Source organism: Aythya ferina (genome assembly GCF_964211825.1).
Source record: "Aythya ferina genome assembly, chromosome: 24".
Classification (NCBI taxonomy): domain Eukaryota; kingdom Metazoa; phylum Chordata; class Aves; order Anseriformes; family Anatidae; genus Aythya; species Aythya ferina.
In genome coordinates, this window is record NC_140322.1 from 7,302,351 (window position 1) to 7,327,636 (window position 25,286).

Here is a 25,286-nt window from a genome sequence, read left to right on the forward strand (position 1 = left end):
GATTGAAATATAACATTTTCATCAGCCAAGTCTGATTATCATCTGCAGCTAAGTTACTAGGTTCAAAAAAAAAACAATAACAACAAAAACAACAAAAGCAGTTCTCAATCTTCTCCCATCATGTCAATTTATCCAGATGAAAATAAATGAATATACACTGCAGTACTATTTGGAATTATCAAGACAACCGATATATTAAAAATTAACACACTTATTAGGAAAGACAGCACACAGAAGAAAGATTTTCTTTTAGGAAAGCACCACTAGTTTTACATAAATTTTCACTAGGATTTAACAACCAAACAATCTGACAGAACAGAAAATCTATGATTAATTTTAGCAATGATTAATATCAACACAGCAGTGAAATTTTCAGGATAAGTAGTTCAATCAAAAATTTAGATTTCCAATGCACATTCAAGATAATCTAAATTGAGCCAAAACTATGAAAAGCATCACAATATCCATAAAAGCAGCAATTTTGAGAAGAATTCAGAAGTCAGAAGGACAGATATCAAGTAACTTGGCTGCCCATGTGATGCTGTGGTGAAGGGAGTTAATATAATTACAGAATATACAAACAAATGAATAGATGAGGCTATTATCATCTCTGGCTTGCTATTGTTAAGATTAAGATTACATTTTTGGTATTCACAAATTTAATGAAAATCTTAGGAAGTATCAAAGAGCTAATAAAACAACCCAATAACTAGAAACATGCATTTACAATAAATGACAGACGTGAGCACAGTTAATAACTCTCTCACAGTTCTCATCAGATCATTCTCCTCACTTATAAACTCTCCTAAGTTTAGCAAAGGAAATACTACACCTAAAAACAGATGTCAAGCATATTGAAGTGGGAAGTTAAGTCCTTATTAAAAATACGGACTTAACTTTTGTACAGGTTTTCAAAATGACTGGTGAATTCCTCATCTCCCGGTATATACGGAGATCTCTTGGTACACATTCCCATCAAGCTACCCTTCCATAAAGAAAAGTTCAGTTCTGATATACAGTTTGGAAGACCCAATATTTTTTTGTTAGAAATAAAAACATTTGAAACTCTGAAGAAACTAGACTAGTAAGGCTGTTGTTACAAAGAAAATTGCACTAATCAAGCTACAATTAAGACACTTCAAAACTTGCAACCTCTGGGGACTAGAAGCAGTTCATTAGAGAAGAAACACATAGGACTGTTCATCTTAGAGATTAACTCCATTGAAGGAAAAAAAAAAAAAAACACAAACATGGTTTCATATCATCCACAGGCTTTGGGAAATGTTTTTGCCAGTTCAGCAGTAAAGATTTTCCTACACTGCCACTTCTGACATGAGATCTCTGACCTATTCAGCAGTTTAGTCAGTTATTTTCTTGCTGTAACAACTACATGCTGAAAATGCATCTTCCAGCGAATTTGTTCATGAAAATTTGGATTCAGACAACCCAAAAATATTTTGACAAAAATTGTTTCTTTAAGGAAACTGTAATGCACAATATCCTACCTTGTAAGCATTTAACCAGATCTGAAATGTTGCTATGAGGTCACCTGGATTAATTTAGAACTGTGACAGAAAAGTAGAAAGCGATAGCAGAAGAACAGGAAATATTTTGCTGAAAATACCAAAGGGTTGATCAGAAAAGCTTCCTGCATGATGAGTATGCACCACTGCTCCAGAAAATGTTTTCTCCTTATGGCAGTCAATGAGCCTCGACAGCAAACATCAAGCAGAAAACGTGCCTTAGCCTAAAATCAGTGAGCAACTGTGAGATGATGAAAAAGATGAGGCACTTTCTCTTTCATAATGTCCCCAAAAAAACAGAAATACTAGTTAAGAAAACAATCAGACTGAAACATCATTGCACTTCCAGAAAACACTGACCATTTCTGCCCAGAGTTCCACTGATCCATACTGTCTGGATGTTTGTACCAGGCTCTCCTCCATCTCAAAGTGTGTATATACACTTACAACATATCCAACAGCATGCTGCAGAAAAGGGTCACCAAGAAAAGAGGCCATCTGCTCCAGGACATGTACGGAATTCCTGAGGCTACATGTTTTCTGAGAGGTCATAACCTGAACTAGACTTAAACTGTCATAAGAATTCTTGAGTAAGCTATAACAGGTGACCCATCAGCAGCACAAATTCATGCTATCATTTTACCTGAATTTCTCTCCATTCCTGCCATAAATCCACCCAGTCTTTAAGCCTTTATCAAATGATCTTCTGACAAAAGCCCTTTGAAGAACTTCCACAGAACTAATAATGTATGTGCTGTGAGCCTTCTATGCTTTTTTTTTTGTTCATTTCTGGATTAACAATTGCTCTCTAATCTGTTCTATCAGTTTAAGTAGTCTCTGCCCAAAACACTATGGCTACAGAAATTTAGAATATGAGAGAAATAAATGACTACACCTACACAAATTCAGTCAGTTCTACAACAGTATTTCAAAGTGCAATCATGTTAACTACCACCTACCTATCCACAAGAAAGGGTAATTGATTTTTCCCACTTCAGCCACCTGACCTGATGGGAAGTAATACAATTTAACAGAAATAGCCTGGAATTCACAGCATTGGCAAACCACGTTCTGCCCTAATTTACCGGGCAACCGTTTGCAAGTTAGTGGTGCTTTCTGCTTCCGTTTGTCTTCCTACAGGAAAACAGGTGAAGGACCTCCTGGAGCAGGTGGCTGAGCTGCAGGAGTCAGTGACAAGGCTGCATAGTATCAGGGAGGTTGATGAGGAACTCAAAAGCTGGCTCCTAGTACAGACTGCAGGGGACCAACAGTCTATGGCCAAACAGCCCAAAACTCCATCATCGGCTCTCACAGAAAGGAAGGGGGCAAATAACTCCAGAGTGGAAGCTCGTAACCACAAGGACCAGCTGGAGGGAGAGGCTTGCCCCTAAGCCTGAGATGCCCCTACAGAACCACTACACCCTTCTGCAAGCTGTAAAGGAAAGACTCATTGAAGGGAAGGTCGAGCTGAGTAAGGAAGCCCACTCTGCTCCTCATGTAATAATTAGTCCTACTAAGAAAAGGTGAGAGGTGATACTAGTAGGAGACTCTTCTGAGAGATACAGAGATGCCCATCTATCAACCCCATCCACTCTTGAGGGAAGTCTGCTGCTTACCAGGGGTTTGTATCAAGGATATCACCAAGAGACTGTCAAGCCTCATGAAACCTAAGGACTACTATCTCCTGCTAATGTTTCACATGGACACCAGTGATGCAGCCAGGAGCAGTCTGAGGAGCATCCAGAAACAATACAGAGCCCTAGGAGCAGCAGTAATGGACCCAGAAGCACAGGTCAAACAGGTGGGGATTGAAAGAGCCAGTCAGATCTGGCAAATCAAGATGGCTGCAGGACTGGTGCTAAAGACAGGTTCAGCTACCTAAAACATGGGACTCGCTTTGAGAAACCTGGTCTGCTGAGGGCTGATGGGGCTTACCTATCAGAGATGGGAAAGAGCATGTTCGGTCATAGGCTTGCAAGGCTGGTGAAAAGGGCTTTAAACTAGGGTTGCCAGGGGAGGGGAACCTCAATCCATCCTGTTCCTCACAGTCTGAGGTGTATGTGGTCCTAGTGCATGTACCATGGGAAATAAACAAGAGATATACACAAGTTAAGAGATATACACATGCCTGCAGGGCTCTGACCTCATTGGCACTAGAGATGTGGTGGGATGGCTCCTACGACTGGAGTGTTATGATAGGATACAGGCTCTTTAGGAAGAACAGGCTGGGGAGGTGAGAAGGGTGCCTGGAGCTCTGCCTGGAGATGGATGAGGAACTGCCAGAGAGTTTATGGGCCATGATAAAAGGGAGGAGAGGGACAGGTGACATTGCAGTGGGGATCTGCTACCCACCTGGTCAGGAAGATCAAGCAGATGAGGCCCTCTATAGACAGATAGATGCAACCTCACATTTACAAGCCCTGGTTCTCATGGGTGACTTCAGCCACACCTATATCTGTTGGAAAGAACACCGCACGGCAGGACAAAGTCAATTCAGGAGGTTCCTGAAATACACTGATAGCAACTTCCTTATCTAAATGATAGAAGAGCCAATGAAGAGAGGTGCTACGCTGGATCTCATTCTGAGAGGCTAGGGGGGGAAATGTGAAACTCAGGGACAGCTTTGGCTGCAGTCATCATGAAATGGTGCAGTTCTAGATTCAGAAGATGCTGAGGAGGGAGCAGAGCAGGCTTGCCACCTTTGACTTTGGAAGAGCCTCCTTAACAGGATGCTGGTTGGCAGAGTCTCTTGGGAGGCAGTCCTGAAGTGCAAAGGAGTCTAGCTAGGACGGCTGGACACTCTTCAAGTACGTAAACCTAAAAACATAGAAGCAGGTCATCCCCACATGACAAAAAATGAGTTGGCATGGAAGACCCACAGTCCTGGATAAACAGGGAGTCGAGACGAGAGCTCAGGAAGAAAAAAAAGGATTTATGACCTTTACAAGAAGGGGTGTGCCACTCAGAAGGACTATAACGATGTTGTGAGGCTGTACAGGGAGAAAGTTACAGAAGGGCCAAAGCCCAACTGGATCTTAATCTGGTTGTTATTGTCAAAGACAAAAACTGTTTTTATAAATACACAAACAAATAAAGAAGGACTAAGGACAATCTTCATCCTCTACTGGATGTGAGGGGAAACAGTGACAAGAGATGAGGAAAAGGCAGAAATACTTAATGCTTTCTTTGCCTCAGCCCTTAGCAGCAAGACCAGTTGTTTCCTAGGTACTCAGACCACTGAGCTGGTAGAAAAGGACAGGGAGCAGAATGAAGCCCTCATAATCCACAAGGAAATGGCTGGAGACCTGCTACTACACTTAGATGTACACAATCCTATGGGGCTAGATGGGATCTACCTGAGGGTAGTGAAGGAAGTGCCAGAAGTGCTCGCCAAGCCACTTTCAATCATTTATCAGCAGAGTCCTTGCTATCAGGGGAGGTCCCAGTTGGCTGGCAGCTAGCAAGTGTGACGCCCATCTACAAGAAGGGCCAGAAGAAGGATCTGGGGAACTACAGGCCTGTCAGTCTCAACTCTGTGCCAGGGAAGCTCATGGAGAAGATTATCTTGAGGACCATCATGCAACACTGACAGGACAACCAGATGATCAGGCCCAGTCAGCATGGGTTTATCAAAGGCATGTCCTGAATCTGATCTCTTTCTACAACAAGGTGAAGCACTCAGTGGGCAAGGGAAAGGCTAGGCTGCTACCTAGACTTCAGTACAGCTTTTGACACCATTTCCCGCAGCATTCTCCTGAAGAAGCTGGCTGCTCAAGGCTTGGACAGGGTATATTCTTCATTGGGTTAAAAACTGGCTAGGTGGCTAGACCCAAAGAGTCGTGGTGAATGGAGTTAAGGAGGTGAATGGAGGTCAGTCAACTAGTGGTGACCCCAGGGTTCAGTATTGGGGCCAGTTGTCTTCAATAACTTCATAAATGATCTGGACAAGGGGATCAAGTATACCCTCATTAAGTCTGCAGATGACACCAAGATAGGAGAGAGTGTTTGAGGGTCGGTAGACCCTACATAGGGATCTGGATAGGCTAGACTGATGGGCCCAGGCTAACTATATGAGGTTCAATGAGGCCAAGTGCTGGGTCCTGCATTTCAGGCGCTTATTCAATGTTACCAGCTGGGGAAAGAGTAGCTGCAAAGCTGCCACTTGGAAAGGGACCTGGGGTTATTGGTGAAGAGTCAGCTGAGTATGAGCCAACAGCATGCTCATGTAGCGAAGAAGGCCAACAGCATCCTGTCTAGTATCAGGAATAGTGTATTCAGCAGGACTAAGAAAGTGATTGTCCCCCTGTATTCAGCCCTGGTAGGTCACGTCTCAAGTACTGCATTCACCTCTGTGGCCCCCAGCACAAGGAGAGCATGGAGCTATTATAATGAGACCAGAGGAAGGTGATGAAGATGACCAAGAGGCTGAAGCACCACTCACATGAAGACAGGCTGAGGGAGTTGGGGTTGTTCAGCCTGGAGAAGAGAAGGCTCCAGGGAGACCTTACAGTGGCCTTCCAGTAACTAAAGGAGGCCTACAGCAAAGCAGGGGGGGGCAGGATGATGACAACAACTCCTCAGAGTATAATGATAGAACTAGGGGTAATGGCTTTAAAAGAAAAGAGGGCAGATTCAGACTACACATCAGAAAGAAGTTCTTCAGTATGAGGGTGGTGAGGCACTGCAACAGGTTGCCCAGGGAAGTTGTGGATGACCCATCCCTAGATGTGTTCAAGGCCACATTGGATGGGGCTTTGAGTAACCTGGTCTAGTGGAAGGTGTCACTGCCCACAGCAGGGGGGTTGGAATTATATGATCTCATCAGCTGGCTGATGTCATCGTGGGACCTCTCTCAATTGTTTTTCAATGATCTTGGGAATCTGGAGAGGTCCCAGTAGACTGGAAGCTGGCAAATGTTATGCTGATTTTCAAGAAGGGTAAGAAAGAAGACCCTTGCAATTACAGGCCTGCCAGTCTCACATCAGTGCCTGGTAAAATTATGGAGAAAATGATTCTTGACATTGAGGCACACCTGGGGGACAATGCAGTCATTGGTCCCAGCCAACATGGGTTCATGAGGGGTTGGTCCTGCCTAACAAATTTGATATCCTTTTATGATAAGATCACCCATCTAGTTGACCAAGGGAAAGCAGCTGATGTGATGTTTTTGGACTTCAGCAAGGCTTTTGACATGGTTTCCCATAGGATCCTACTGGACAGAATGTCCAGCATACAACTTAGCAAAAACATATGATGGGTGAGCAATTGGCTGACGGGCAGGGCTCAAAGGGTTGTGGTAAATGGGGCCACATCTGGCTGGCAGACGGTCACTAGTAGGGTCCCTCTAGACTCCATTTTAGGCCAGTCCTCCTCAGTGTCTTTATAAATGATTTGGATGTAGGTGTTTTGAGCAAATTTGCCAATGACACCAAACCTGGAGGAGTTGTGGACTCTGATGAGGGTGGAAAGGCCTTGCAGAGAGATCTGGACAATCACCAACCATATGAAGTTTAACAAAGGCAAGTGCTGGGTCCTGCACCTGGGATAGGGCAACCCTGGCTGTATGTACAGACTGGGCGATGAGCCACTGGAAAGCAGTCCCGCAGAGAGGGATCTGAGGGTTGTGGTCGACTGCAAGTTGAATATGAGCCAGCAGTGTGCCCTGGCAGCCAGGAAGGTCAACCGTATCCTGGGGTGCACCAAGCACAGCATTAATGGTTGGTCGAGGGAGGTGACTGTCCCGCTCTACTCTGCGCTGGTCTAGCCTCACCTCAAGTACTGTGTGCAGTTCTGGGCACCACAGTACAAGAAGGACATTAAACTGTTGGAGAATGTCTAGAGGAGGGCGATGAAGATGGTGAAGGGCCTAGAGAGGAAGACATGAGGAGCGGCTGAGGTCACAGGGCCTGTTCAGCCTAGGGAAAAGGAGGCTGAGAGGGGACCTCATTGTGGTCTACAACTTCCTCGCGAGGGGGAATGGGGAGGCAGGTGACCTATTCTCTGTAGACACCAGTGATAGGACCCATGGGAGTGGTGCTAAGCTGAGGCAGGGGAAATTTACGCTGGACAGCAGGAAGAGGTTCTTCACCAAGAGGGTGGTTGCACACTGGAACAGGTTTGCCAGGGACACAGTTACTGCACCAAGCCTGTCTGAATTTAAAAAGCAAGTGGACTATGCATTTAGTGACATGGTCTAAAGTTTTGGGCAGACCTGTGTAGTGTCAGGAGTTGGACTTGATGATCCTTATGGGTCCCTTCCAACTTGGGATATTCTGTGATCTTTAAGGTCCTTTCAAACAAAGACTATCCTGTGATTCTGTGAAGTATTACCTTCTCATATCCATATGTGAACACTAACAACATCTTAAGAACTGCTCTTTTCTAGATCTGAAACCATACAAATAAGACACTGGCAAAAGTAGAAATGCATCAGAGCTACCTTTGTACAGGTTCCAAAACAGGAAAAGTTCTCCTCTACTTGCGGTGGTGCTACCAACATGACCAAACAAATTGACACTTGGATCCCAGAAGACACGGTCAAAACACAACACAACCTATAAACAAAGAATCAAAAGACTTAGGAGCTCAGGGAAAAAAATAAAAATAAAGAGATCAACTGATTTGCATCACTGGAAATGTCAAGGAAGGAAAATCTAGAGAATATGTAGTGCACATGCTTAATACATAAAAGCTTACACCTTTATCATGTTTCATAAGTTAATAACCTGTTTAGCAAGCTACAACATATGTGCCATGTCAACCTACTTGACAAATTTTACTGCTTACAAATTACATAGCATATAGAGAAGTCCTTTACAGTTCTTCAAATAATTTTCAGCATCAAAGTCTAGCAAACAGGAGTGGAAGAAACATCCTTCCCTCTCATCCATCCTTCCTCTCATCCACCATAAACATTTCTGCTGCATGCCCTGGTCTGCCTGCAGTTCCCTCAATGACCAATTGACCTTGTTGAGGTTGCCAAATCCCATACGCTGCACTGCAGAAGTTTTCCACTCAGGAAGAGGTGGCACAAACTGTACTGCCGGAGGCTGCTGTTTCAATACTCCCAAGGGAAGAGTGCATAGCACGGCATCACATTTATAAATGAACGTCTGGCTAGTAGATCGGGTATTTACAGCTATCACTTCACAGCCTGGAAAAAGGAGAGGAAAAGTCATTTAATAGACTGGGAAATAAAAGGCCTTATAAAGGCCTCAACATAAAATTAAAAAAAAATAAAACCACCATAAAAACATATCCACATCAGAAAACACTTAGGTTACAGAGACAGCATTACACAAGCTTTATGTAACTTCTAGGCAACTAAATCTTACCGGCCACATAGCTGAATACCAAAAAGCAGAATTTACAATGCATCCAAGGATGGCCACACTAGGCTAAAAGGTTAATCTACACTAATAAATGAGATTTAAATATATGTATAACTAAATACCAAGTAGAGAACGAGCCTATCACTGAGTTACTCTCCCAGCTGACAGTTTCTTGAGCCCAGTGTTTTGAAGAACAATGAAAAGGTGTATTCCTTCCATTCAAGTCCATCTTATATCTAGTTACACTCCTAATACCAGAGCCTGCGGTACCTTAAGCAGTCGAAGACCTCTTACTCCAAAATCTTCAATCCCAATGAAGTGAACCTATGTATCAGTAAATCCAGCTGAAAAGGACAGATTCAGAGCAGCCACAGAAACAAGCAAGAAACAAAGATTTATTAATCCCTAGAAGCTTCCTACACAATTAAACACGAACAAGAAATGTGGCTTTTTCCAACCTAAAATATGATAGAAAGGTTTTATAAGATCAAAACAAAAGCACTGCATTTCTGTGATTATACTTCCTCAGAGCAGCTTTCAAGAGGTGGTTTCATGTACCTGAAGCTGTATAGCGAACCTGTCGAACCGCTGTGTTTAATTTAATATCCAACCCTTCTGCTAAGGCTACAGGCACACAGGAATATCCATTCCTCACAGTCAAGTGACTGCCTGTGAATTCAAAGTCATCATCCTGAAACAAAGATGTGTAAAAGCATGCATTTATAACAAAATCACATCACTCAATAGACAATCAGCAACTCTGAACAGTAGCAAAATGTTTTCAATAAAAAGTTTCAAAGGGAAATCTGAAGAATTTGAAAACTTATTTTATTAGTCAAGCAATCAGTACAGAAGCTTTCAGGAGACAGCATTATTATAGAAAGTTTCAGCACTAATAAAAAGCTTCCTGGAATATCATCAGCAAATAACAGCCATGTAAGAGAACAGTATCTACATAAAAGCAGATACCATTCAAGAGTTTAGACCCATTAACACAAAGGAACTTCCATGAGAGTGAAATAAATATAGCATAAGTTTTTAGTATATAACTGAACAAATACATTAATTAGCTACCTGGTCCCAGTGCTTCAGTGAAAGTGTAGAGAGGGGCGTAGCATTAGCAAATTCTAGGTTTGCAAAATGCCAGTCAAGTATTTGCCTGTCTCTTGAAGACAGATAGACATCACTGGAAAAAAAAAATGCAATACAAAAGACATTTAGTTTGCCAGAGCAGAATGCAAACGCACTGTTTTTGAAAATTTGTTTCAGTCCCTTCTTAGAGGAGAAATTTTTAAAAATGCCAAAAAACAGCAAAATCACATTTTCAAAGATGGACTCTTATATAACATACTAAATGAAGCTGGAAACAAAACTTCAGAAATGAAGACTGTTAAATAAATCACGTGTTAAGTAGCATAAATACAAAAAACTAAAAAAACTAGTAGAGTCATAATAGAGCAACGTACATCCTTATAATCTGCCATCGTTTGTCAAAATAAGCAGAGTAGGTATGCTATCATTGACAAGGATTTCAAATCTGAAAGGCTTCTTGAGATCAGGCACTGGTTACAGCAAGGATTACTGCTGTAATACATCCTAAGAACCACCCTCTTTTGGCCTGAGTCACACGTACTGTGCAATGAGACACTGGAGAACAACCCCGCAGAGAGGGATCTGAGGGTTTTGGTTGATAAGCTGAATAAGAGCCACCAGTGTGCCCTGGCAGCCAGGAGGGCCAACTGTATCCTGGGGTGCATCAAGCATAGCATTAATGGTTGGTCGAGGGAGGTGATTGTCCCGCTCTACTCTGCACTGTGAGGCCTCACCTCGAGTATTGTGTGCAGTTCTGGGCACCACGGTACAAAAAGGATGTAAAACTGTTGGAGAGCATCCAAAGGAGGGCTGCTAAGACGGTGAAGTGCATAAAGGGGAAGACTTATGGTGAGCAGCTGATATCACTTTGCCTGTTTAGCCTGGAAAACAGGAGGCTTAGGGGAGACCTCATTGTGGACTACAGGGGATTGGAGGGGCAGGCGCCAATCTATTCTCTTTAATGACCAGTGATAGGACCCAAGGGAATGGTGTCAAGCTGCAACAGGGGAGGTTCAGGCTGGGTATCAGGAAAAGGTTCTTCACTGAGAGGGTTGTCATGCACTGAAACAGGCTCTCAAGGGAGGTAGTCACAGCACCTAGCCTGTCAGAGTTTAAGCATTTGGACTGTGCTCTTAGTCGTGTGGTCTGAATTTCTGGGTAGACCTGTGTGGTGTCAGGAGTTGGACTCGATGATCCTTGTAGGTCCCTTTCAACTCGAGATATTCTATAATTCTATGACTTCTACAACCAAGAAAGAAAAGTTCTAAAACTGAGGGAACTCATACTTCACGTTTGTGCAAACTACCATGATTAAAAGAAAAACATGGCTTTTTTTTTTTAATATACTGTGAAAGTAAAACAAGCAAAAATCTTCATGCTTTCCTAAGTATTCATTTTTATAGTTCATATCTTTACCTTGGTGGATTGGCTTCAAGTTCTTGTAGCTTCTCTTCCAGCTTTCCTTGTGTTTCTGACAATTCATCATACTCCTACATAGGATTAAAAGCTAACGTTAAAATCAGTTCATATTCAAAAGGACTTAGAAACATGTAGCATCAAACTGGATTAATTATAAGAGATGGAAGTGGAAGACTGATGAGCTTCAGTGGAATCTAAATCAAGTCCTTTATTTTCTCAACATTTAATCCACCTATTTTGCCCTTCTGCAGTTCAGATATGCAGAAACTTACGTCGCACTGCAGAAAAAAAGTAGTGTTTAGATTCCTGACATTTTAGCATGCTCACATCTGAAGAACATGAAGATCCATAATAGTTACAGAATTTTCTTACAGTACTGGAAGCTCTTTCATACTACACAATATTATTTCTATTCTTATTTCTCTATTAAAAGACTATAGTTAATATTAAATGTAGAGTTTTCCAAGGCAGATGTAACCTTACAAAAAGCAAATACATGATCTAGTTCAATTTTCCTCCAGAATTCCATCAAACAAACCTACAACAGAACTGTATAAAATCATTTTCTTTCTGTATTGGGATTACACGCCAAGGTCTTGGTTTCAAGGGGCTGCACAGATGGCCTCTGTGAGAAGAGTTCCACAAGGTACTGCATGTTAGAGACAGACTCCAGCCAGCTCCAAAAAGGACCTTCCACTGGCCAGTGCTGAGCCACTGAGAGATACTGGCTGTGTCTCAGAGAAAATATTTACAAAAGGAAATAATTGCTGCACAACAGCATCTGGAAAAGAAGAATGAGAAATGGAGAGAAACAGCCCTGCAGACACCAAGGAGACATGGTGGGACCAGTCTCATGACTGGAGTGCTGCAATGCCTGGCTATAAGCTCTTCAGAAGGGACACGCAGCACAGAAGGGGTGGTGGTGTGGCTCTCCATATTAGAGAGTCTTTTGAGGTTGTAGAACTCGAGGCTGGGAATGACAAGGTCGAGTCCCTTTGGGTTAGGATTGGCAGGAACAACAAGGCTAGTGTCCTGGCTAGGGTCTGTTATAGACCGCCGAACCAGGATGAGGAGACGGATGAGGAGTTCTACAGGCAACTGACAGAAGTTGCAAAATCTTCAGCGCTTGTACTCGTGGGGGACTTCAACTTCCCTGACATATCCTGGAAGCACAACACAGCCCAGAGAAAGCAGTCTAGGAGGTTTCTGGAGAGTGTGGAAGATAGCTTCCTGATGCAGCTGGTTAGTGAACCTACCAGGGGTGGTGCCCCGCTAGACCTTTTCTTCACAAACAGAGAAGGACTGGTGGAGGACGTGATCGTCGGGAGCTGTCTTGGGCAGAGTGACCACGAAATGGTGGAGTTCACTATTCTTGGCGAGGCCAGGAAGGGGACCAGTAAAACTGCTGTATTGGACTTCCGGAGGGCTGACTTTGAGCTGCTCAGGACACTGGTTGGTAGAGTCCCTTGGGAGGCGGTTCTGAAGGGCAGAAGAGTCCAGGAGGGCTGGGTGCTCTTTAAGAGGGAAATCTTGATGGCGCAGGAATGGTCTGTCCCCACGTGCCCAAAGACGAGCTGGCGGGGAAGAAGACCAGCCTGGCTGAACAGAGAATTGTGGCTTGAGCTTAGGAGGAAAAAGAGGGTTTATAATCTTTGGAAAAGTGGGCAGGCCACTAGGGAGGACTATAAGGATGTTGCGAGGCTGTGCGGGGACAAAATTAGGAAGGCCAAAGTTCATCTGGAGCTCAGTCTGGCTACTTCCATTAAAGATAACAAAAAACGTTTTTATAAATACATCAACACAAAAAGGAGGACTAAGGAGAATCTCCATCCTTTACTGGATGCGGGGGGAAACTTAGTTACAAGAGATGAGGAAAAGGCAGAGGTGCTTAATGCCTTCTTCGCCTCAGTCTTTAGCGGCAATACTGGTTGTTCTCTGGATACCCAGTACCCTGAGCTGGTGGAAGGGGATGGGGAGCAGGATGTGGCCCTCACTATCCACAAAGAACTGTTTGGTGACCTGGTACGGCACTTGGATGTGCACAAGTCGATGGGGCCGGATGGGATCCACCCAAGGGTACTGAGAGAACTGGCAGAGGAGCTGGCCAAGCCACTATCCATCATTTATCAGCAGTCCTGGCTATCGGGGGAGGTCCCAGTTGACTGGCGGCTAGCAAACGTGACACCCATCTACAAGAAGGGCTGGAGGACTGACCCGGGGAACTACAGGCCTGTCAGTTTGACCTCAGTACCAGGGAAGCTCACGGAGCAGATCCACTTGAGAGTCATCACACAGCACTTGCAGGGCAAGCAGGCGATCAGGCCCAGTCAGCATGGGTTTATGAAAGGCAGGTCCTGCTTGACGAACCTGATCTCCTTCTATGACAAAGTGACGCACTGGGTGGATGAGGGAAAGGCTGTGGATGTGGTCTACCTTGACTTCAGCAAGGCTTTTGACACCATTTCCCACAGCATTCTCCTCAAGAAACTGGCTGCTTTTGGCTTGGACTGGCGCACGCTTTGTTGGGTTAGAAACTGGCTGGATAGCTGGGCCCAAAGAGTCGTGGTAAATGGAGTCAAGTCCAGTTGGAGGCCAGTCACTAGTGGCGTTCCCCAGGGCTCAGTGCTGGGGCCGGTCCTCTTTAATATCTTCATCGATGATCTGGACGAGGGCATTGAGTGCGCCCTCAGTAAGTTTGCAGATGACACCAAGCTATGCACGTGTGTCAATCTGCTTGAGGGTAGGAAGGCTCTGCAGGAGGATCTGGATAGGCTGCACCGATAGGCTGAGGTCAACTGCATGAAGTTCAACAAGGCCAAGTGCCGGGTCCTGCACCTGGGGTGCAATAACCCCAAGCAGAGCTACAGGCTGGGAGATGAGTGGTTGGAGAGCTGCCAGGCAGAGAACGACCTGAGAGTGATGGTTGATAGTCAGCTGAATATGAGTCAGCAGTGTGCTCAGGTGGCCAAGAAGGCCAACAGCATCCTGGCTTGCATAAGAAAGAGTGTGACCAGCAGGGCTAGGGAGGTGATCGTCCCCCTGTACTCGGCTCTGGTGAGGCCGCACCTCAAGTACTGTGTTCAGTTTTGGGCCCCTCGCTACAAGAAGGACATCGAGGTGCTTGAGTGGGTCCAGAGAAGGGCGATGAAGCTGGTGAGGGGCCTGGAGAACAAGTCCTACGAGCAGCGGCTGAGGGAGCTGGGCTTGTTCAGCCTGGAGAAAAGGAGGCTCAGGGGTGACCTTATTGCTCTCTACAGGTACCTCAAAGGAGCCTGTAGCGAGGTGGGGGTTGGTCTGTTCTCCCACGTGCCTGGTGACAGGACGAGGGGGAATGGGCTTAAGTTGCGCCAGGAGAGTTTTAGGTTGGATGTTAGGAAGAACTTCTTTACTGAAAGGGTTGTTAGACATTGGAACAGGCTGCCCAGGGAAGTGGTGGAGTCACCATCCCTGGAAGTCTTTAAAAGACGTTTAGATGTAGAGCTTAGGGATATGGTTTAGTGGGGACTGTTAGCGTTAGGTCAGAGGTTGGACTCGATGATCTTGAGGTCTCTTCCAACCTAGAAATTCTGTGATTCTGTGAAGGAGGGCAGAAGGTGCTCCAGCTGCCAGAGCAGAAATTTCCCTGCAGCCTGTGGAGAGGACCATGGTGGAGCAGGTTGTCCACCTGCAACCCAATGGAATAGACTACCAAGCCAGATCCACAGCCAATGGAGAGGAGTCCAGGCAGAGCTGGGGAAGAAGTGGAGTGCAGGGAACATGTTTTTACTTCTCAGTGCCCTACTCTGTTATCAATTAGCACTGAATTAATCTTCCCTGACACTGTTTTACTCATCACAGCAACTGTTGAGCAATCTCCCTGCCTTAATCTCATCTATCATATTTGAGAAGTCATGGCAGTCTGGTGAAGATCCCACTGACTGGAAGAGAGGAACCATAACCACCATTTTTTAAAAGGGGACAAAAGGAAGAGACATGCAGAACTACAGGCCAGTCAGTCGCACCGCTGTGCTTGGCAAGATCATGGGGCAGATCATCCTGGAAACTATGCTCAGACACATGGAAAAGGAGGTGATTGGTGACAGCCAAAATTATTTCACTAAGGGCAGATCACGCCTGACAAGTCTGGTGGCCTTCTATGACGGGGTTACAGCATTGGTGAATAGGGCAAGATCAAATGACATCATCAACCCAGACATATGTAAAACATTTGACACTGTCCTGCACAACACACTCATCTCCAAATTGGGGAGATGTGGATTAGATGGATGGACCAATTGGTGGGTAAGGAATTGGCTGGACGGTTGCACTCAAGGATTTGTGGTCAACGGCTCTATGTCCAAGTGGAGATAAGTAACAAGTGATACTCCCCAGGGGGTCAGTACTGGGACCAGTGACATTTAACACCTTTGTTGGTGACATGGACAGTTAAACTGAGTATACCTTCAGCAAGCTTGCTGACGACAGCAAGCTGTGTTGTGCGGTTGACATGCTGGAGGGAAGGGATGCCATCCAGAGGGGTCTGGACAGGCCTGAGAGGTTGGCTTGCGAAAACCTCGAAGTTCAACAAGGCCAAGTGCAAGGTGCTGCATCTGGGTAAGGGCAACCTTAACCACAAAACCAGGCTGGGCAGACAATGGATTGAGAGCAGTCCTGATGAAAAGGACTTGGGGGTGTTGGTGGACAAAGAAGCTCAACGTGAGTCAGACATGTGTGCTTGCAGCCCAGAAAGCCAACCGTATCCTGGGCTGCAACAAAAGAAGCGTGACCAGCAGGGCGAGGGAAGGGACTCTTCCCCTCTGCTCTCATGAGACCCCACTTAGAGTACTACGTTTAGCTCTGGGGCCCCCAGCGTAAGAAGGACATGGAGCTATTAGAATGAGTCCAGAGGAGGACCACATAGATAAGAAGGCCGGAACACCTGGCTGGTTATCATTTCTGAACATCTATGTGGAACATCCTACAGCCAAACACAAAATATTTCAGCTACTGCATGGATAAAGTTTTGTTTCCTGCATCAGAACACTTCTTCAAAATACATACAAAAATAATTACTGTCAATGGCTACAGATTTTTTTTTGTATTAAAATTCCTTGAGTGGGATTTGGCTTAATCCTTTTGATAATAGAAAACAAAGGAAGCAAAAACGGTAGTAAGATTTTTGTATTTGCTCCCTACTTTGAACACATTCATTCTCTTAAGAGCCCTTTTGCTAGGGTCATTTTACACATCCTAGAACTAAAGAAAAATGTTTTCCTAAAAACAAAAAGGAGGGGGAGGGCAAAAGAAGCATAAAAAGAACTTGCTTCCAGTTTCTTGTAGTGCTTTTAATCTACTTGTTGTTATGCTATACAATCTCAACATCCAACTAAAAAAATAGGTTTCCTCGGCTAAATTTTTAAATCTTATCTCCCTTTGTTAGCTAAAAAGAGAAAGAACAAATGTCACTCAGCCTAAAATAAATATTTAAGCAGCATGATGAATAGCTGACTTGGAAGCCTAGAACTTTTCATTCATATATGGAGAAGATATGAATCCTATTTTAAAATATTTGCATTGTATAAGTCATTTAACAACAGCAAAAAAAAAGGTCAAGAAACTCCATCCTAGATTTATGTAGTCTTACTAGCCACGGTGTATGGCCACACAATCTAGATAGGTTACTCCACACAGACTTGAAGTACCAAAATGCAGTAATAAGCTTTGCTGGTGATAGCAAGATGAAAGAATAGTTAATCAGTAGGATGAGTATATTTAATGAGATTCACTAATTAAAAGTATACTTTCTCAGAACAGGACAGGGTGCTATTTACTTTGTTGCTTTTCACATAGTTGACACACTACTCAACACTAAGAAAGCATGAAAATGAGCAAGGGGCAGGGGGGAATGATGTACTTATTTGTAATTAAAAATATATTTTGACCACACACACATTGTATGCATACTGATCAGAGGTTACAGATGAAGTACAGACTAGTGCTATCTTACTTTGTTTTATAAACTGAGCTCTTTTTCCAGATTATAAAACCAATACTTTCAACACTTTTTTTTTTTTAATCATGAAAGAACTGCGAAGGAATGTAGAAGTCTGCTCTCAATTTCACTATATAAGAACCTAGATCCCCACTTATTCAGGGCCTAGCCAGAAGAGAAAACAAAAACACACATTCCAATCTTGTACGACAACAGACTTACTAGTACTTTTCTTTATTGACATGGGTGGGGCAGGGACAGAAGGGGGAGGTCTTTACTAAAAACGCAGTAAATACCTGAATTTTCTTCTTTTCCATTGAAGCCATTTTGACTTCTCAGTGCATCATGTGACATTGATAAATGCTGTGGATTGTATTACCAGTTGGAAAAGATCTGTTATACTCTTCTAGCTGACAAAAAATAGACTTGAAAAGAAATATCCATGAGACTAGAATAGCCCAAACACATTTGGACTCCAAGTAGATTTTTATTTTCTAATGAAGTAGCAGCTGAAAAATGATCTATGATTCCATCTTACCTAGGTTAATAGAATGTCTTCACCATAGAAAGAAGGGTTTCTAGGGCTTCCTTTTAAGGCACACACACACTTGGCTTGTCAAGATAGAGCTGTGTAAAGTCTTTGGTTTCCTGAGTAAAAGTCTTCTCTCTACCCAGCTTTTTCATCTTAGAGGAAGAGCATCTCTCTTCAAATACAGATTTTATTTCCAGACTATTGTGGGACCAAGTAGTACTTACAATCAAGTTTGACCTAAAACTTAGCCTTCAACATGTTAAATACTCTCAGATGTGATCCAGCATAGATGGATACATAAAACTGAGCCTTCAAAATGTTAACACTCTCCATCAAGAACACAAAGGACAGGTAATTAAGATATTAAATACAGCCTTATTATCAGTATTATAACCCAGAGTTATGCCCTACTACATTCTCTGAGAGTGCTGTATTTGAGTGAGCATTTATATCCGATAATGTTAGTTGGTTGCTGAAGTCTTCAAAGACCATAGACTTAAGGGTTCAGACAACGTTAAATTAGGAGGAGCTGTTGACGCCCTTGAGGGTAGAGAGCACTTGCAGAGAGATTTTGACAAGTCAGAGGGCTAGCAATCACTAACCTCATGAATTTTAACAAGAGCACGTGCTGATTTTCCACCTGGGAAGGGGCAACCCCTGGCTACACATGCAGACTTGGGGACAAGAGGCTGGAGAGCAGCCCTGCAGAAATGAATCTGAGGTTTCTGCTTTATGGCAAGTTAAATCTGAGACAGCAGCATGCTCTGACAGCTGAAAGGGCCAACTGTATCCTGGGGAGCATCAGGCACAGCATTGCTAGCAGGTCAAGGGAAGGGATTGTCCTGCTCTGCTCTGCTCTGTTGTGGCCTCACCTGGAGTACTGTGTTCAGTTTTGGATAGAGCGTCCAAAGGAGGGCTACCAAGATGAAGGGTCTAGAGGGCAAGATGTATGAGGAGTGGATGAAATCACTTGATGTGCTCAGCTTAGAGGAGAGGAGACTGAGGGCAGATCTCAATGCAGCCTATGGTTCCCTCACAAGGATGGGGGGATAGGCGGGCACTGATCTCTTCTCTTTGGTGACCAGCAATAGGACCCAAAGGAACAAACGGCATGGAGCTGTGACAGGGGAGGTTCAGGTTGGTTATTAGGAAATAGGAAAAGGTTCTTTACTGAGAGGGTGGTTGGGCACTAACACAGGCTCCCCAGGGAGTGGTCACAGTGCCAAGCCTGTCAGAGTTCAAGAAGTATTTGGAAAATGCTCTCTGACATAGAGTTTGATTTCTGGTTGATTCTGTGTGGAGCCAGGAGGTGGACTCAGTGATCCTTGTGGGTCCCTTCCAACTCAGGATATTCTATGACTCTGATCCTATGATTAACTGCCACATGTATATCATCCTTTACCTTGCAAAGCGCAGTCAGATCTCTGTGTTTACTTTTCACAAGGAACTCTGCTGTAATATCCCGAGGTGGCTTCACTTCTGATGCTTCTTTATACTGCTGATGGAGTTCTTTAATCTTCTCTTTTAAATTCACCATCTTTTTAAGGTGTAGTAGGAAAAGGGAAAAAGAAAATAAGGAGAGTAGGTAGATTTCATAGGAGTTACTGTGTAAAATGGATATTCATCTCAAAGTATGCCATTATAACAGGGATTTCCAGATGTTACCTATATGCAATTCTACCTCCACAAAGCCAAAATAGATACCACCAGCCTCAAAATAACATGCTTAAACCCAACATCACTGACTTCTAACAAAACACTTTGCAAATGAAGAACAAAATCAGCTGTCCTCAGACATATTTCATTTTAGAAACTTCCGTGGAGAAGATCCTACTTACTCCAACTAAAAACATCCTAAGTAGGACTCCAGAGATGGCCTAGACAGTGTTTCTACACTACAAATCACAGATTCGATTATCCTCTCCTCAAAGCACTTAATTTTCAAGCTGTTTTCACAGTTATTCCCATTGGTTACCAAACACAACATTTTAAAATACTATTCCCCCTGCCACCCCCCAAGAGCCTTAGTCATTATCAAAAGTCTCTAAGAGAAGCTATGACACAACACTGTTTGATCACGTCTGTCTTCTCCCTTTCTTTTCCCAGCTTGACATTTTACAGTCTTCTGCTCAAACATGTGCTCCACTTTACATATGGGGACAAAATCCTCTCACACAAAGAGAAAACTACTCAACTTTTATGTTAGCTCTCTATTTAAATTAATTTCTTTAAAAGTTTTTTTTTTTTGCAGCACTTATTGCCCTTTTATGTAAAAAGTTAGGTACTTCCCCTAATTATTTCTGAAAGGGAAGAGAAAAAAATTGAAGACTAGAAATGCAGCATGAATTTAAGAAGTTTTTGGTGCTCCTTTGCGATAACAGTGCTTCCTGGCAGGCCTTAAATGAACAGATATTTTTAAGAACAGCATTAACAACACCTGTTTTTTATTGTTCAGGTTTGTTTTGGAACATTTTGCCATTAGAGGAAGATAGAGCTAGCTTCCTGTTCTAATCATCATCACTGAACAAAACCTGACCTTGTTAAGAAGGTCTTTCAATTCCTCCTGTGTTTTCACAATTTTTTTCCAGTGTTCAATCTGTTCATCTTTCACATGTTTCTCCTGCAATCTGTAATAGGTAGAAAGTGAGAGTCAGCTCAGTATAAAATCCCAGCAGTATTAAGAAATCTCATTATTATAATCTCATTGGTGTAATGCATACAAGCATATAAGATATTTTAAGTAAATACTAGTATAGGAACCAGAAATTTCACAAAAATTTCTGTAAATAAATGATACTTGACTGGCTAAAACACAAGCCTGAAGTTGCCTGATGTTATTAAAAAGTATATTATAAGTGTCATTACCTTTCAGTTGGAGCATCACAGAATCACAGAATTATAGGGGTTGGAAGAGACCTCAAGAGATCATTGGGTCCACCCCGCTCTGCCAAAGCAGGGGTTCCCTAGAGCAGGTTGCCCAGGTAGGCATCCAGACAGGCCTTGAATATCTCCAGAGAAGGAGATTCCACGACCACCCTGGGCAGTCTGTTCCAGTGCTCTGTCACCCTTACTGTAAAGAAGTTCTTTCACATGTTGGTGCGGAACTTTCTGTGCTCCATTTTTTGCCCACTGCCCCTTGTCCTGTCCCCAACAAAGCACTGAAAAGAGGTTGGCCAAGTCCCTCTGTCTCCCACACTTCAGATATTTGTAAACATTAATAAAATCCTCTCTCAGTCTTCTTTTCTCAAGGCTGAACATACTCAGGTCTCTCAGTCTTTCCTCAAAGGGAAGACACTCCAGGCCTAGTAAGTAGGTAGTAAGTACGCCAATGCATATTAAGTCATTATCCACTACCAGTTACTGTAGTAGTGACTGTCAGGAAGCTTTCTAACAAAATATTCGCTACTTTAAACAAGAAACATGTGAACAAGAACCTAGAAGCAACCAAACAGCTAGTAGCATCAAATTATTTCATATTTCTTTTGGACAATCCTCTGTAAAATAGAAAATTCTACTGTGAAGAACAAAGTCACTTACTGTATGACAACCTCCAGAGCCTGACCTAGGGAGACAGGCTTATTATTGAGAACATTAAAATCAAGCTGATGACTGAGATAAGAGGTGGCTTCCAACAGACGATTGAATTCTTGCTCCACCATTTCATCTTTCTCTTTTGGAACCTAGGAGTCAAAGAAGAAAGTTTGTGATAACCTACTCACAAGTAAGGAGAAAAATATAGGTCACAAAAGCTCTCAGCCTGTCTCAGACAGGATGCTGCAGTAGTAGTGAACATTTTAACAGAAACCACAAAAATATTCTGTTACTTTCTCTAGTACAGTCTAAATTCACACCACCTCATACCTAAAATTCAAAATGCTACTGTTCCTCAAATCAGGGGAATGAGCAAGGCTGGGTGCAGATACCTTTTTTCTTGGCACCACTGTACGAACGTATGACTTGTCCTTAACTAGGGTGAACCTTCAAGAATATAACAAAGAAGTGGCTCAAAACAGCACTTATAAAAATAAATTTAATAACCTTAGCTCTCTCAGATGGCCAGACACCAAGGTCTGTACAACATAAAAGCACTTTGCCAGGATGTCTGACCAAATAGCTACAAGAAGAGCTGGCAAATGATTACCATAACCAACTTCTCTTCTACAATGAAATCAAACCAATGTGTAGACACACAAAGATTTTCTTGTTGGAAGGTGAGTTCAGCAACAGTCTCTTTCATAATACCCTTACTGGGTAAAGAGGCACCGGGCAACTCTCTTTGAGACTGAAACTTAAAATTAGAGACCCAGTTTCAAGAAACTGATGGTAATTGTGATGATCATTTAAAGCTCCATCTTCCAAGTTTGAGTTTAAGTATCTATTTTAACAACACATGCCATCTGTGAGGAATGAGGAATCATTGCCCAAGCATGCAGAGATAGCATGACAAAAAAACAGAAATGATCCAGAGTCAAAACTGAGATGTTAAGCAAAAGAGCTGACATAGCAGCAGCAAAAACAAAGAAAGTTATCAAGGACTACAAAGACCTACTGCTGAACCTAGTAGGAATCTTGTGGTAATGGATGTGGAGAAGACTAAAGTATTCAATTTCTCTGTCTCAGTCATCATGAGTAAAGTTCTGCTCCCAGGCCTTCAGTCTCTCTTCCTAGCAACAGAGTGTGTGAAGGGAGAAGTACAATCAGTAATAGAGAAAAAACAAATTAGGGACCACTTAAGCAAGCCGGATACATACAAGTTCACGGAGCCAGACATTACAGAGGACAGAAATACAGCTAATTAAGATTGTGAATCCCAGTTCAAGAATACTATTACTGAACTGTTGCATGCATTCAACCAGGTGGCAGTGGTTAGTCATTTCTTTATAATTCAAGAGATAAGTACAACAGCCAGAACGGACTTATTTCAGGGAAAAACAGTAGCAGCAACAACAAAAGTGCAGAAACAGCCAGCAAATGCAGCAGCTTGTGCAGAACGGGGCCTACAGTTGAATACCTATCTCTGGCGGTTTCAGATATGGTGGTAACATGGTACAGACCCTTCTTCCACTCACAAGTGTTAGAGGAGCTATGCATGATAGGGTGAAGACTTCAACACAGACAGAGCTTCAGATGGCAGATGCAGCCCTCCAGGTCCCTGAGGCCTCTTTCTGAGGCAAGGAAAGATAGCCCTGTCCTGCATAAGATATGCCATATTGGTGAAGCTACGCTGTTAAGCAGAAAGATGTCCCAGAGGAAGAAAACAGGCTGCACAGTGTTCAGAGGAAAATAAATATAAATAAACAGGATCTTCTCTGTTATTGCTTGAAAAGCCTGTGACCCCAGCTGCATGAAAGACCCTGATAGTGTTGTGCCCATTGTTGAAGCAAGCATAAACTCTGAAGATGAAGGATGGAAACTGCTGACTTTTGGCACCAAACGGAAGACACCTGCACCACCTAAGGGCTTACAAGTGCAAAACACGTTCACCACCACCAACACTGAGAAGCCAGATGTGCCTACAATGAAACTGGTCCACCCAACTCTTAAGCCACACAGGGCCATCAGGTATAAACAGTGAGTCATCACAATGTGAGATAGAGGCACCCAGTAGTTAATCCTGGAAACCATTTCCAGGCACACAAAGAATGATACCAGTAGTCAAACATGGATCCACCAAGGTGAGGTTATACCTGACCAACTTGATAAAAATCTACAATGAAATGACTAACCTGATAGATGAAAGGAGAGCAGAGGTTTGTCCCTACCCGCACTTCAGATCTCCTATAATATCCTCATACACAAGCTGTTGATCTGTGGGTTGGACAGGCAGACATGGATGTGAGTTAAAAACTGGCTGAATGGCTAGGCCTAAAGCATTGTGATCAGTGGCTCAAAGTCTAGTTGTAGGCTAGTAACTAGAGGGTCCAGTTATGTTCAATTGTCATTAATGACAGGGCAGAGCATACATACATACCTTCAGCAAGTTTTCTGATGATTCAAAACTGAGAAGATGGCTGATACACTGTAGAGTCATGCTGCCATCCAGAAGGTCCTTGACAGGCTGGAAAAATGGGCTAATAGGTACCTCACGAAGTTCAACAAGGAGAAGTACAAAGTCTACAAAGTCCTGCACTTAGGGATGAACCCCACGTACAAGGACATGCTTGGGTCTGTTGAGCAGGAAAGCAGCTTGACAGAAAAGAACACAGGGGTTCCTGGTGAACACCAAATTGAACATAAGCCACCATTAAAAAGAAGACTATCTGTATATAACAACCTGGGCTGCACTAGCCAAGGCATTGCTAGCACGTCAAGGGAAGTTACGCCGTATTCAGCACTGCTGAGGCCTCACCTGGAAGTAGTATGTTCCTGTTCTGGATCTCCCAGTACAAGAAAGACATGGAGATACTGGACAGAGGCCAGTGAATGGCTACAAAGATGATTAAAGGACTAGAGAATCTATCCTAGGTCTACAGAGATGGTGAAGGGCCTAGAGGGGAAGACTTACGAGGAACAGCTGAGGTCATTTGGCTTGTTCAGCCTGAAAAAGAGGAGGCTGAAAGGAGACCTCATCACAGTCTACAGCTTCCTTATGACGGGGAGCAGAGGGGCAGGTGCCGATCTGTTCTCTCTGGCAACAAGTGATAGAACCTGAGGGAATGAAGTCAAGCTGTGACAGTGTAGTTTCAGTTTGGATATTAGGAAAAGGCACTTCACCCAGAGGGTGGTCACGTAATTGAACAGGCTCCCTGGAGATGTAGTCACAACACCACGCCTGTCAGTTTCAGAAGTGTTTGGACTATGATCTCTGACATATGGTCTGAATTTTTGGGTAGACCTGTGCAGATCCAGGAGTTGGACTCGATGATCCTTGTGGGTCCATTCCAACTTGGGACATTCTATGATTCCTATGAGGAAAGGCAGGAAAGGCTGAGAGACCCGGAACTGTTCAGCCTAGCGAAGAAAAGGCTCGGGGAGATCTTATCGATGTCTATAAATACCAGAAAGGAAGGTGCAAGGGGGACAGAGCCAAGCTCATCTCAGTGGTGACCAGTACCAGGACAAGAGGCAATAGGCACAAACCAGGGAGCACAAGAGTTTGCCTGAACACTTCCATACTGTGCAGGTGATAGAGCACCATAAAACGTTGCTCAGAGAGGTTGTAGAGCCTCCATCCTTGGAGATATTCAAAAGTTGTCTGGACATGGTTCTGGTCAAGTGGCTCTAAGTGGTCCTGCCTGGGAAGGGTTGGACCAGATGACCTCTAGAAGTTCACTCTAACCTAAACAATACTGTGATTCTGTGAAAAGGTAGAGGCCCAGCACAGCAGACAACTCTTTCACAGAAGAGAGAGACAGACAATTGCATAAGGAAAAAAAAGTAATTGGACTGGGAGGGAAAAACAAACAGGAGTTTGGTTT

General features: G+C 43.5%; 1 protein-coding gene across 5 annotated transcripts in view; it reads right to left on the minus strand.

Annotated features, from left to right (window-relative positions):
* Window positions 1-25,286, minus strand: part of KDM1A (lysine demethylase 1A) — a 52,792-nt gene that overhangs the window by 4,457 nt on the left and 23,049 nt on the right. For 3 of the 5 annotated variants that reach the window (XM_084496838.1, XM_084496837.1, XM_084496839.1), the window contains 8 exons: window positions 21,406-21,548; window positions 20,405-20,495; window positions 19,271-19,405; window positions 11,363-11,436; window positions 9,929-10,040; window positions 9,413-9,545; window positions 8,489-8,676; window positions 7,963-8,077 (listed from right to left, as the gene is read on the minus strand). In XM_084496838.1, coding sequence (XP_084352964.1) covers window positions 7,963-8,077; window positions 8,489-8,676; window positions 9,413-9,545; window positions 9,929-10,040; window positions 11,363-11,436; window positions 19,271-19,405; window positions 20,405-20,495; window positions 21,406-21,548 — 991 coding nt within the window. Of the gene's footprint in view, window positions 1-101; window positions 1,748-7,962; window positions 8,078-8,488; window positions 8,677-9,412; window positions 9,546-9,928; window positions 10,041-11,362; window positions 11,437-19,270; window positions 19,406-20,404; window positions 20,496-21,405; window positions 21,549-25,286 lie in introns of those variants that run through there. The other 2 variants (XR_014685595.1, XM_084496840.1) reach the window with 2 other exon arrangements.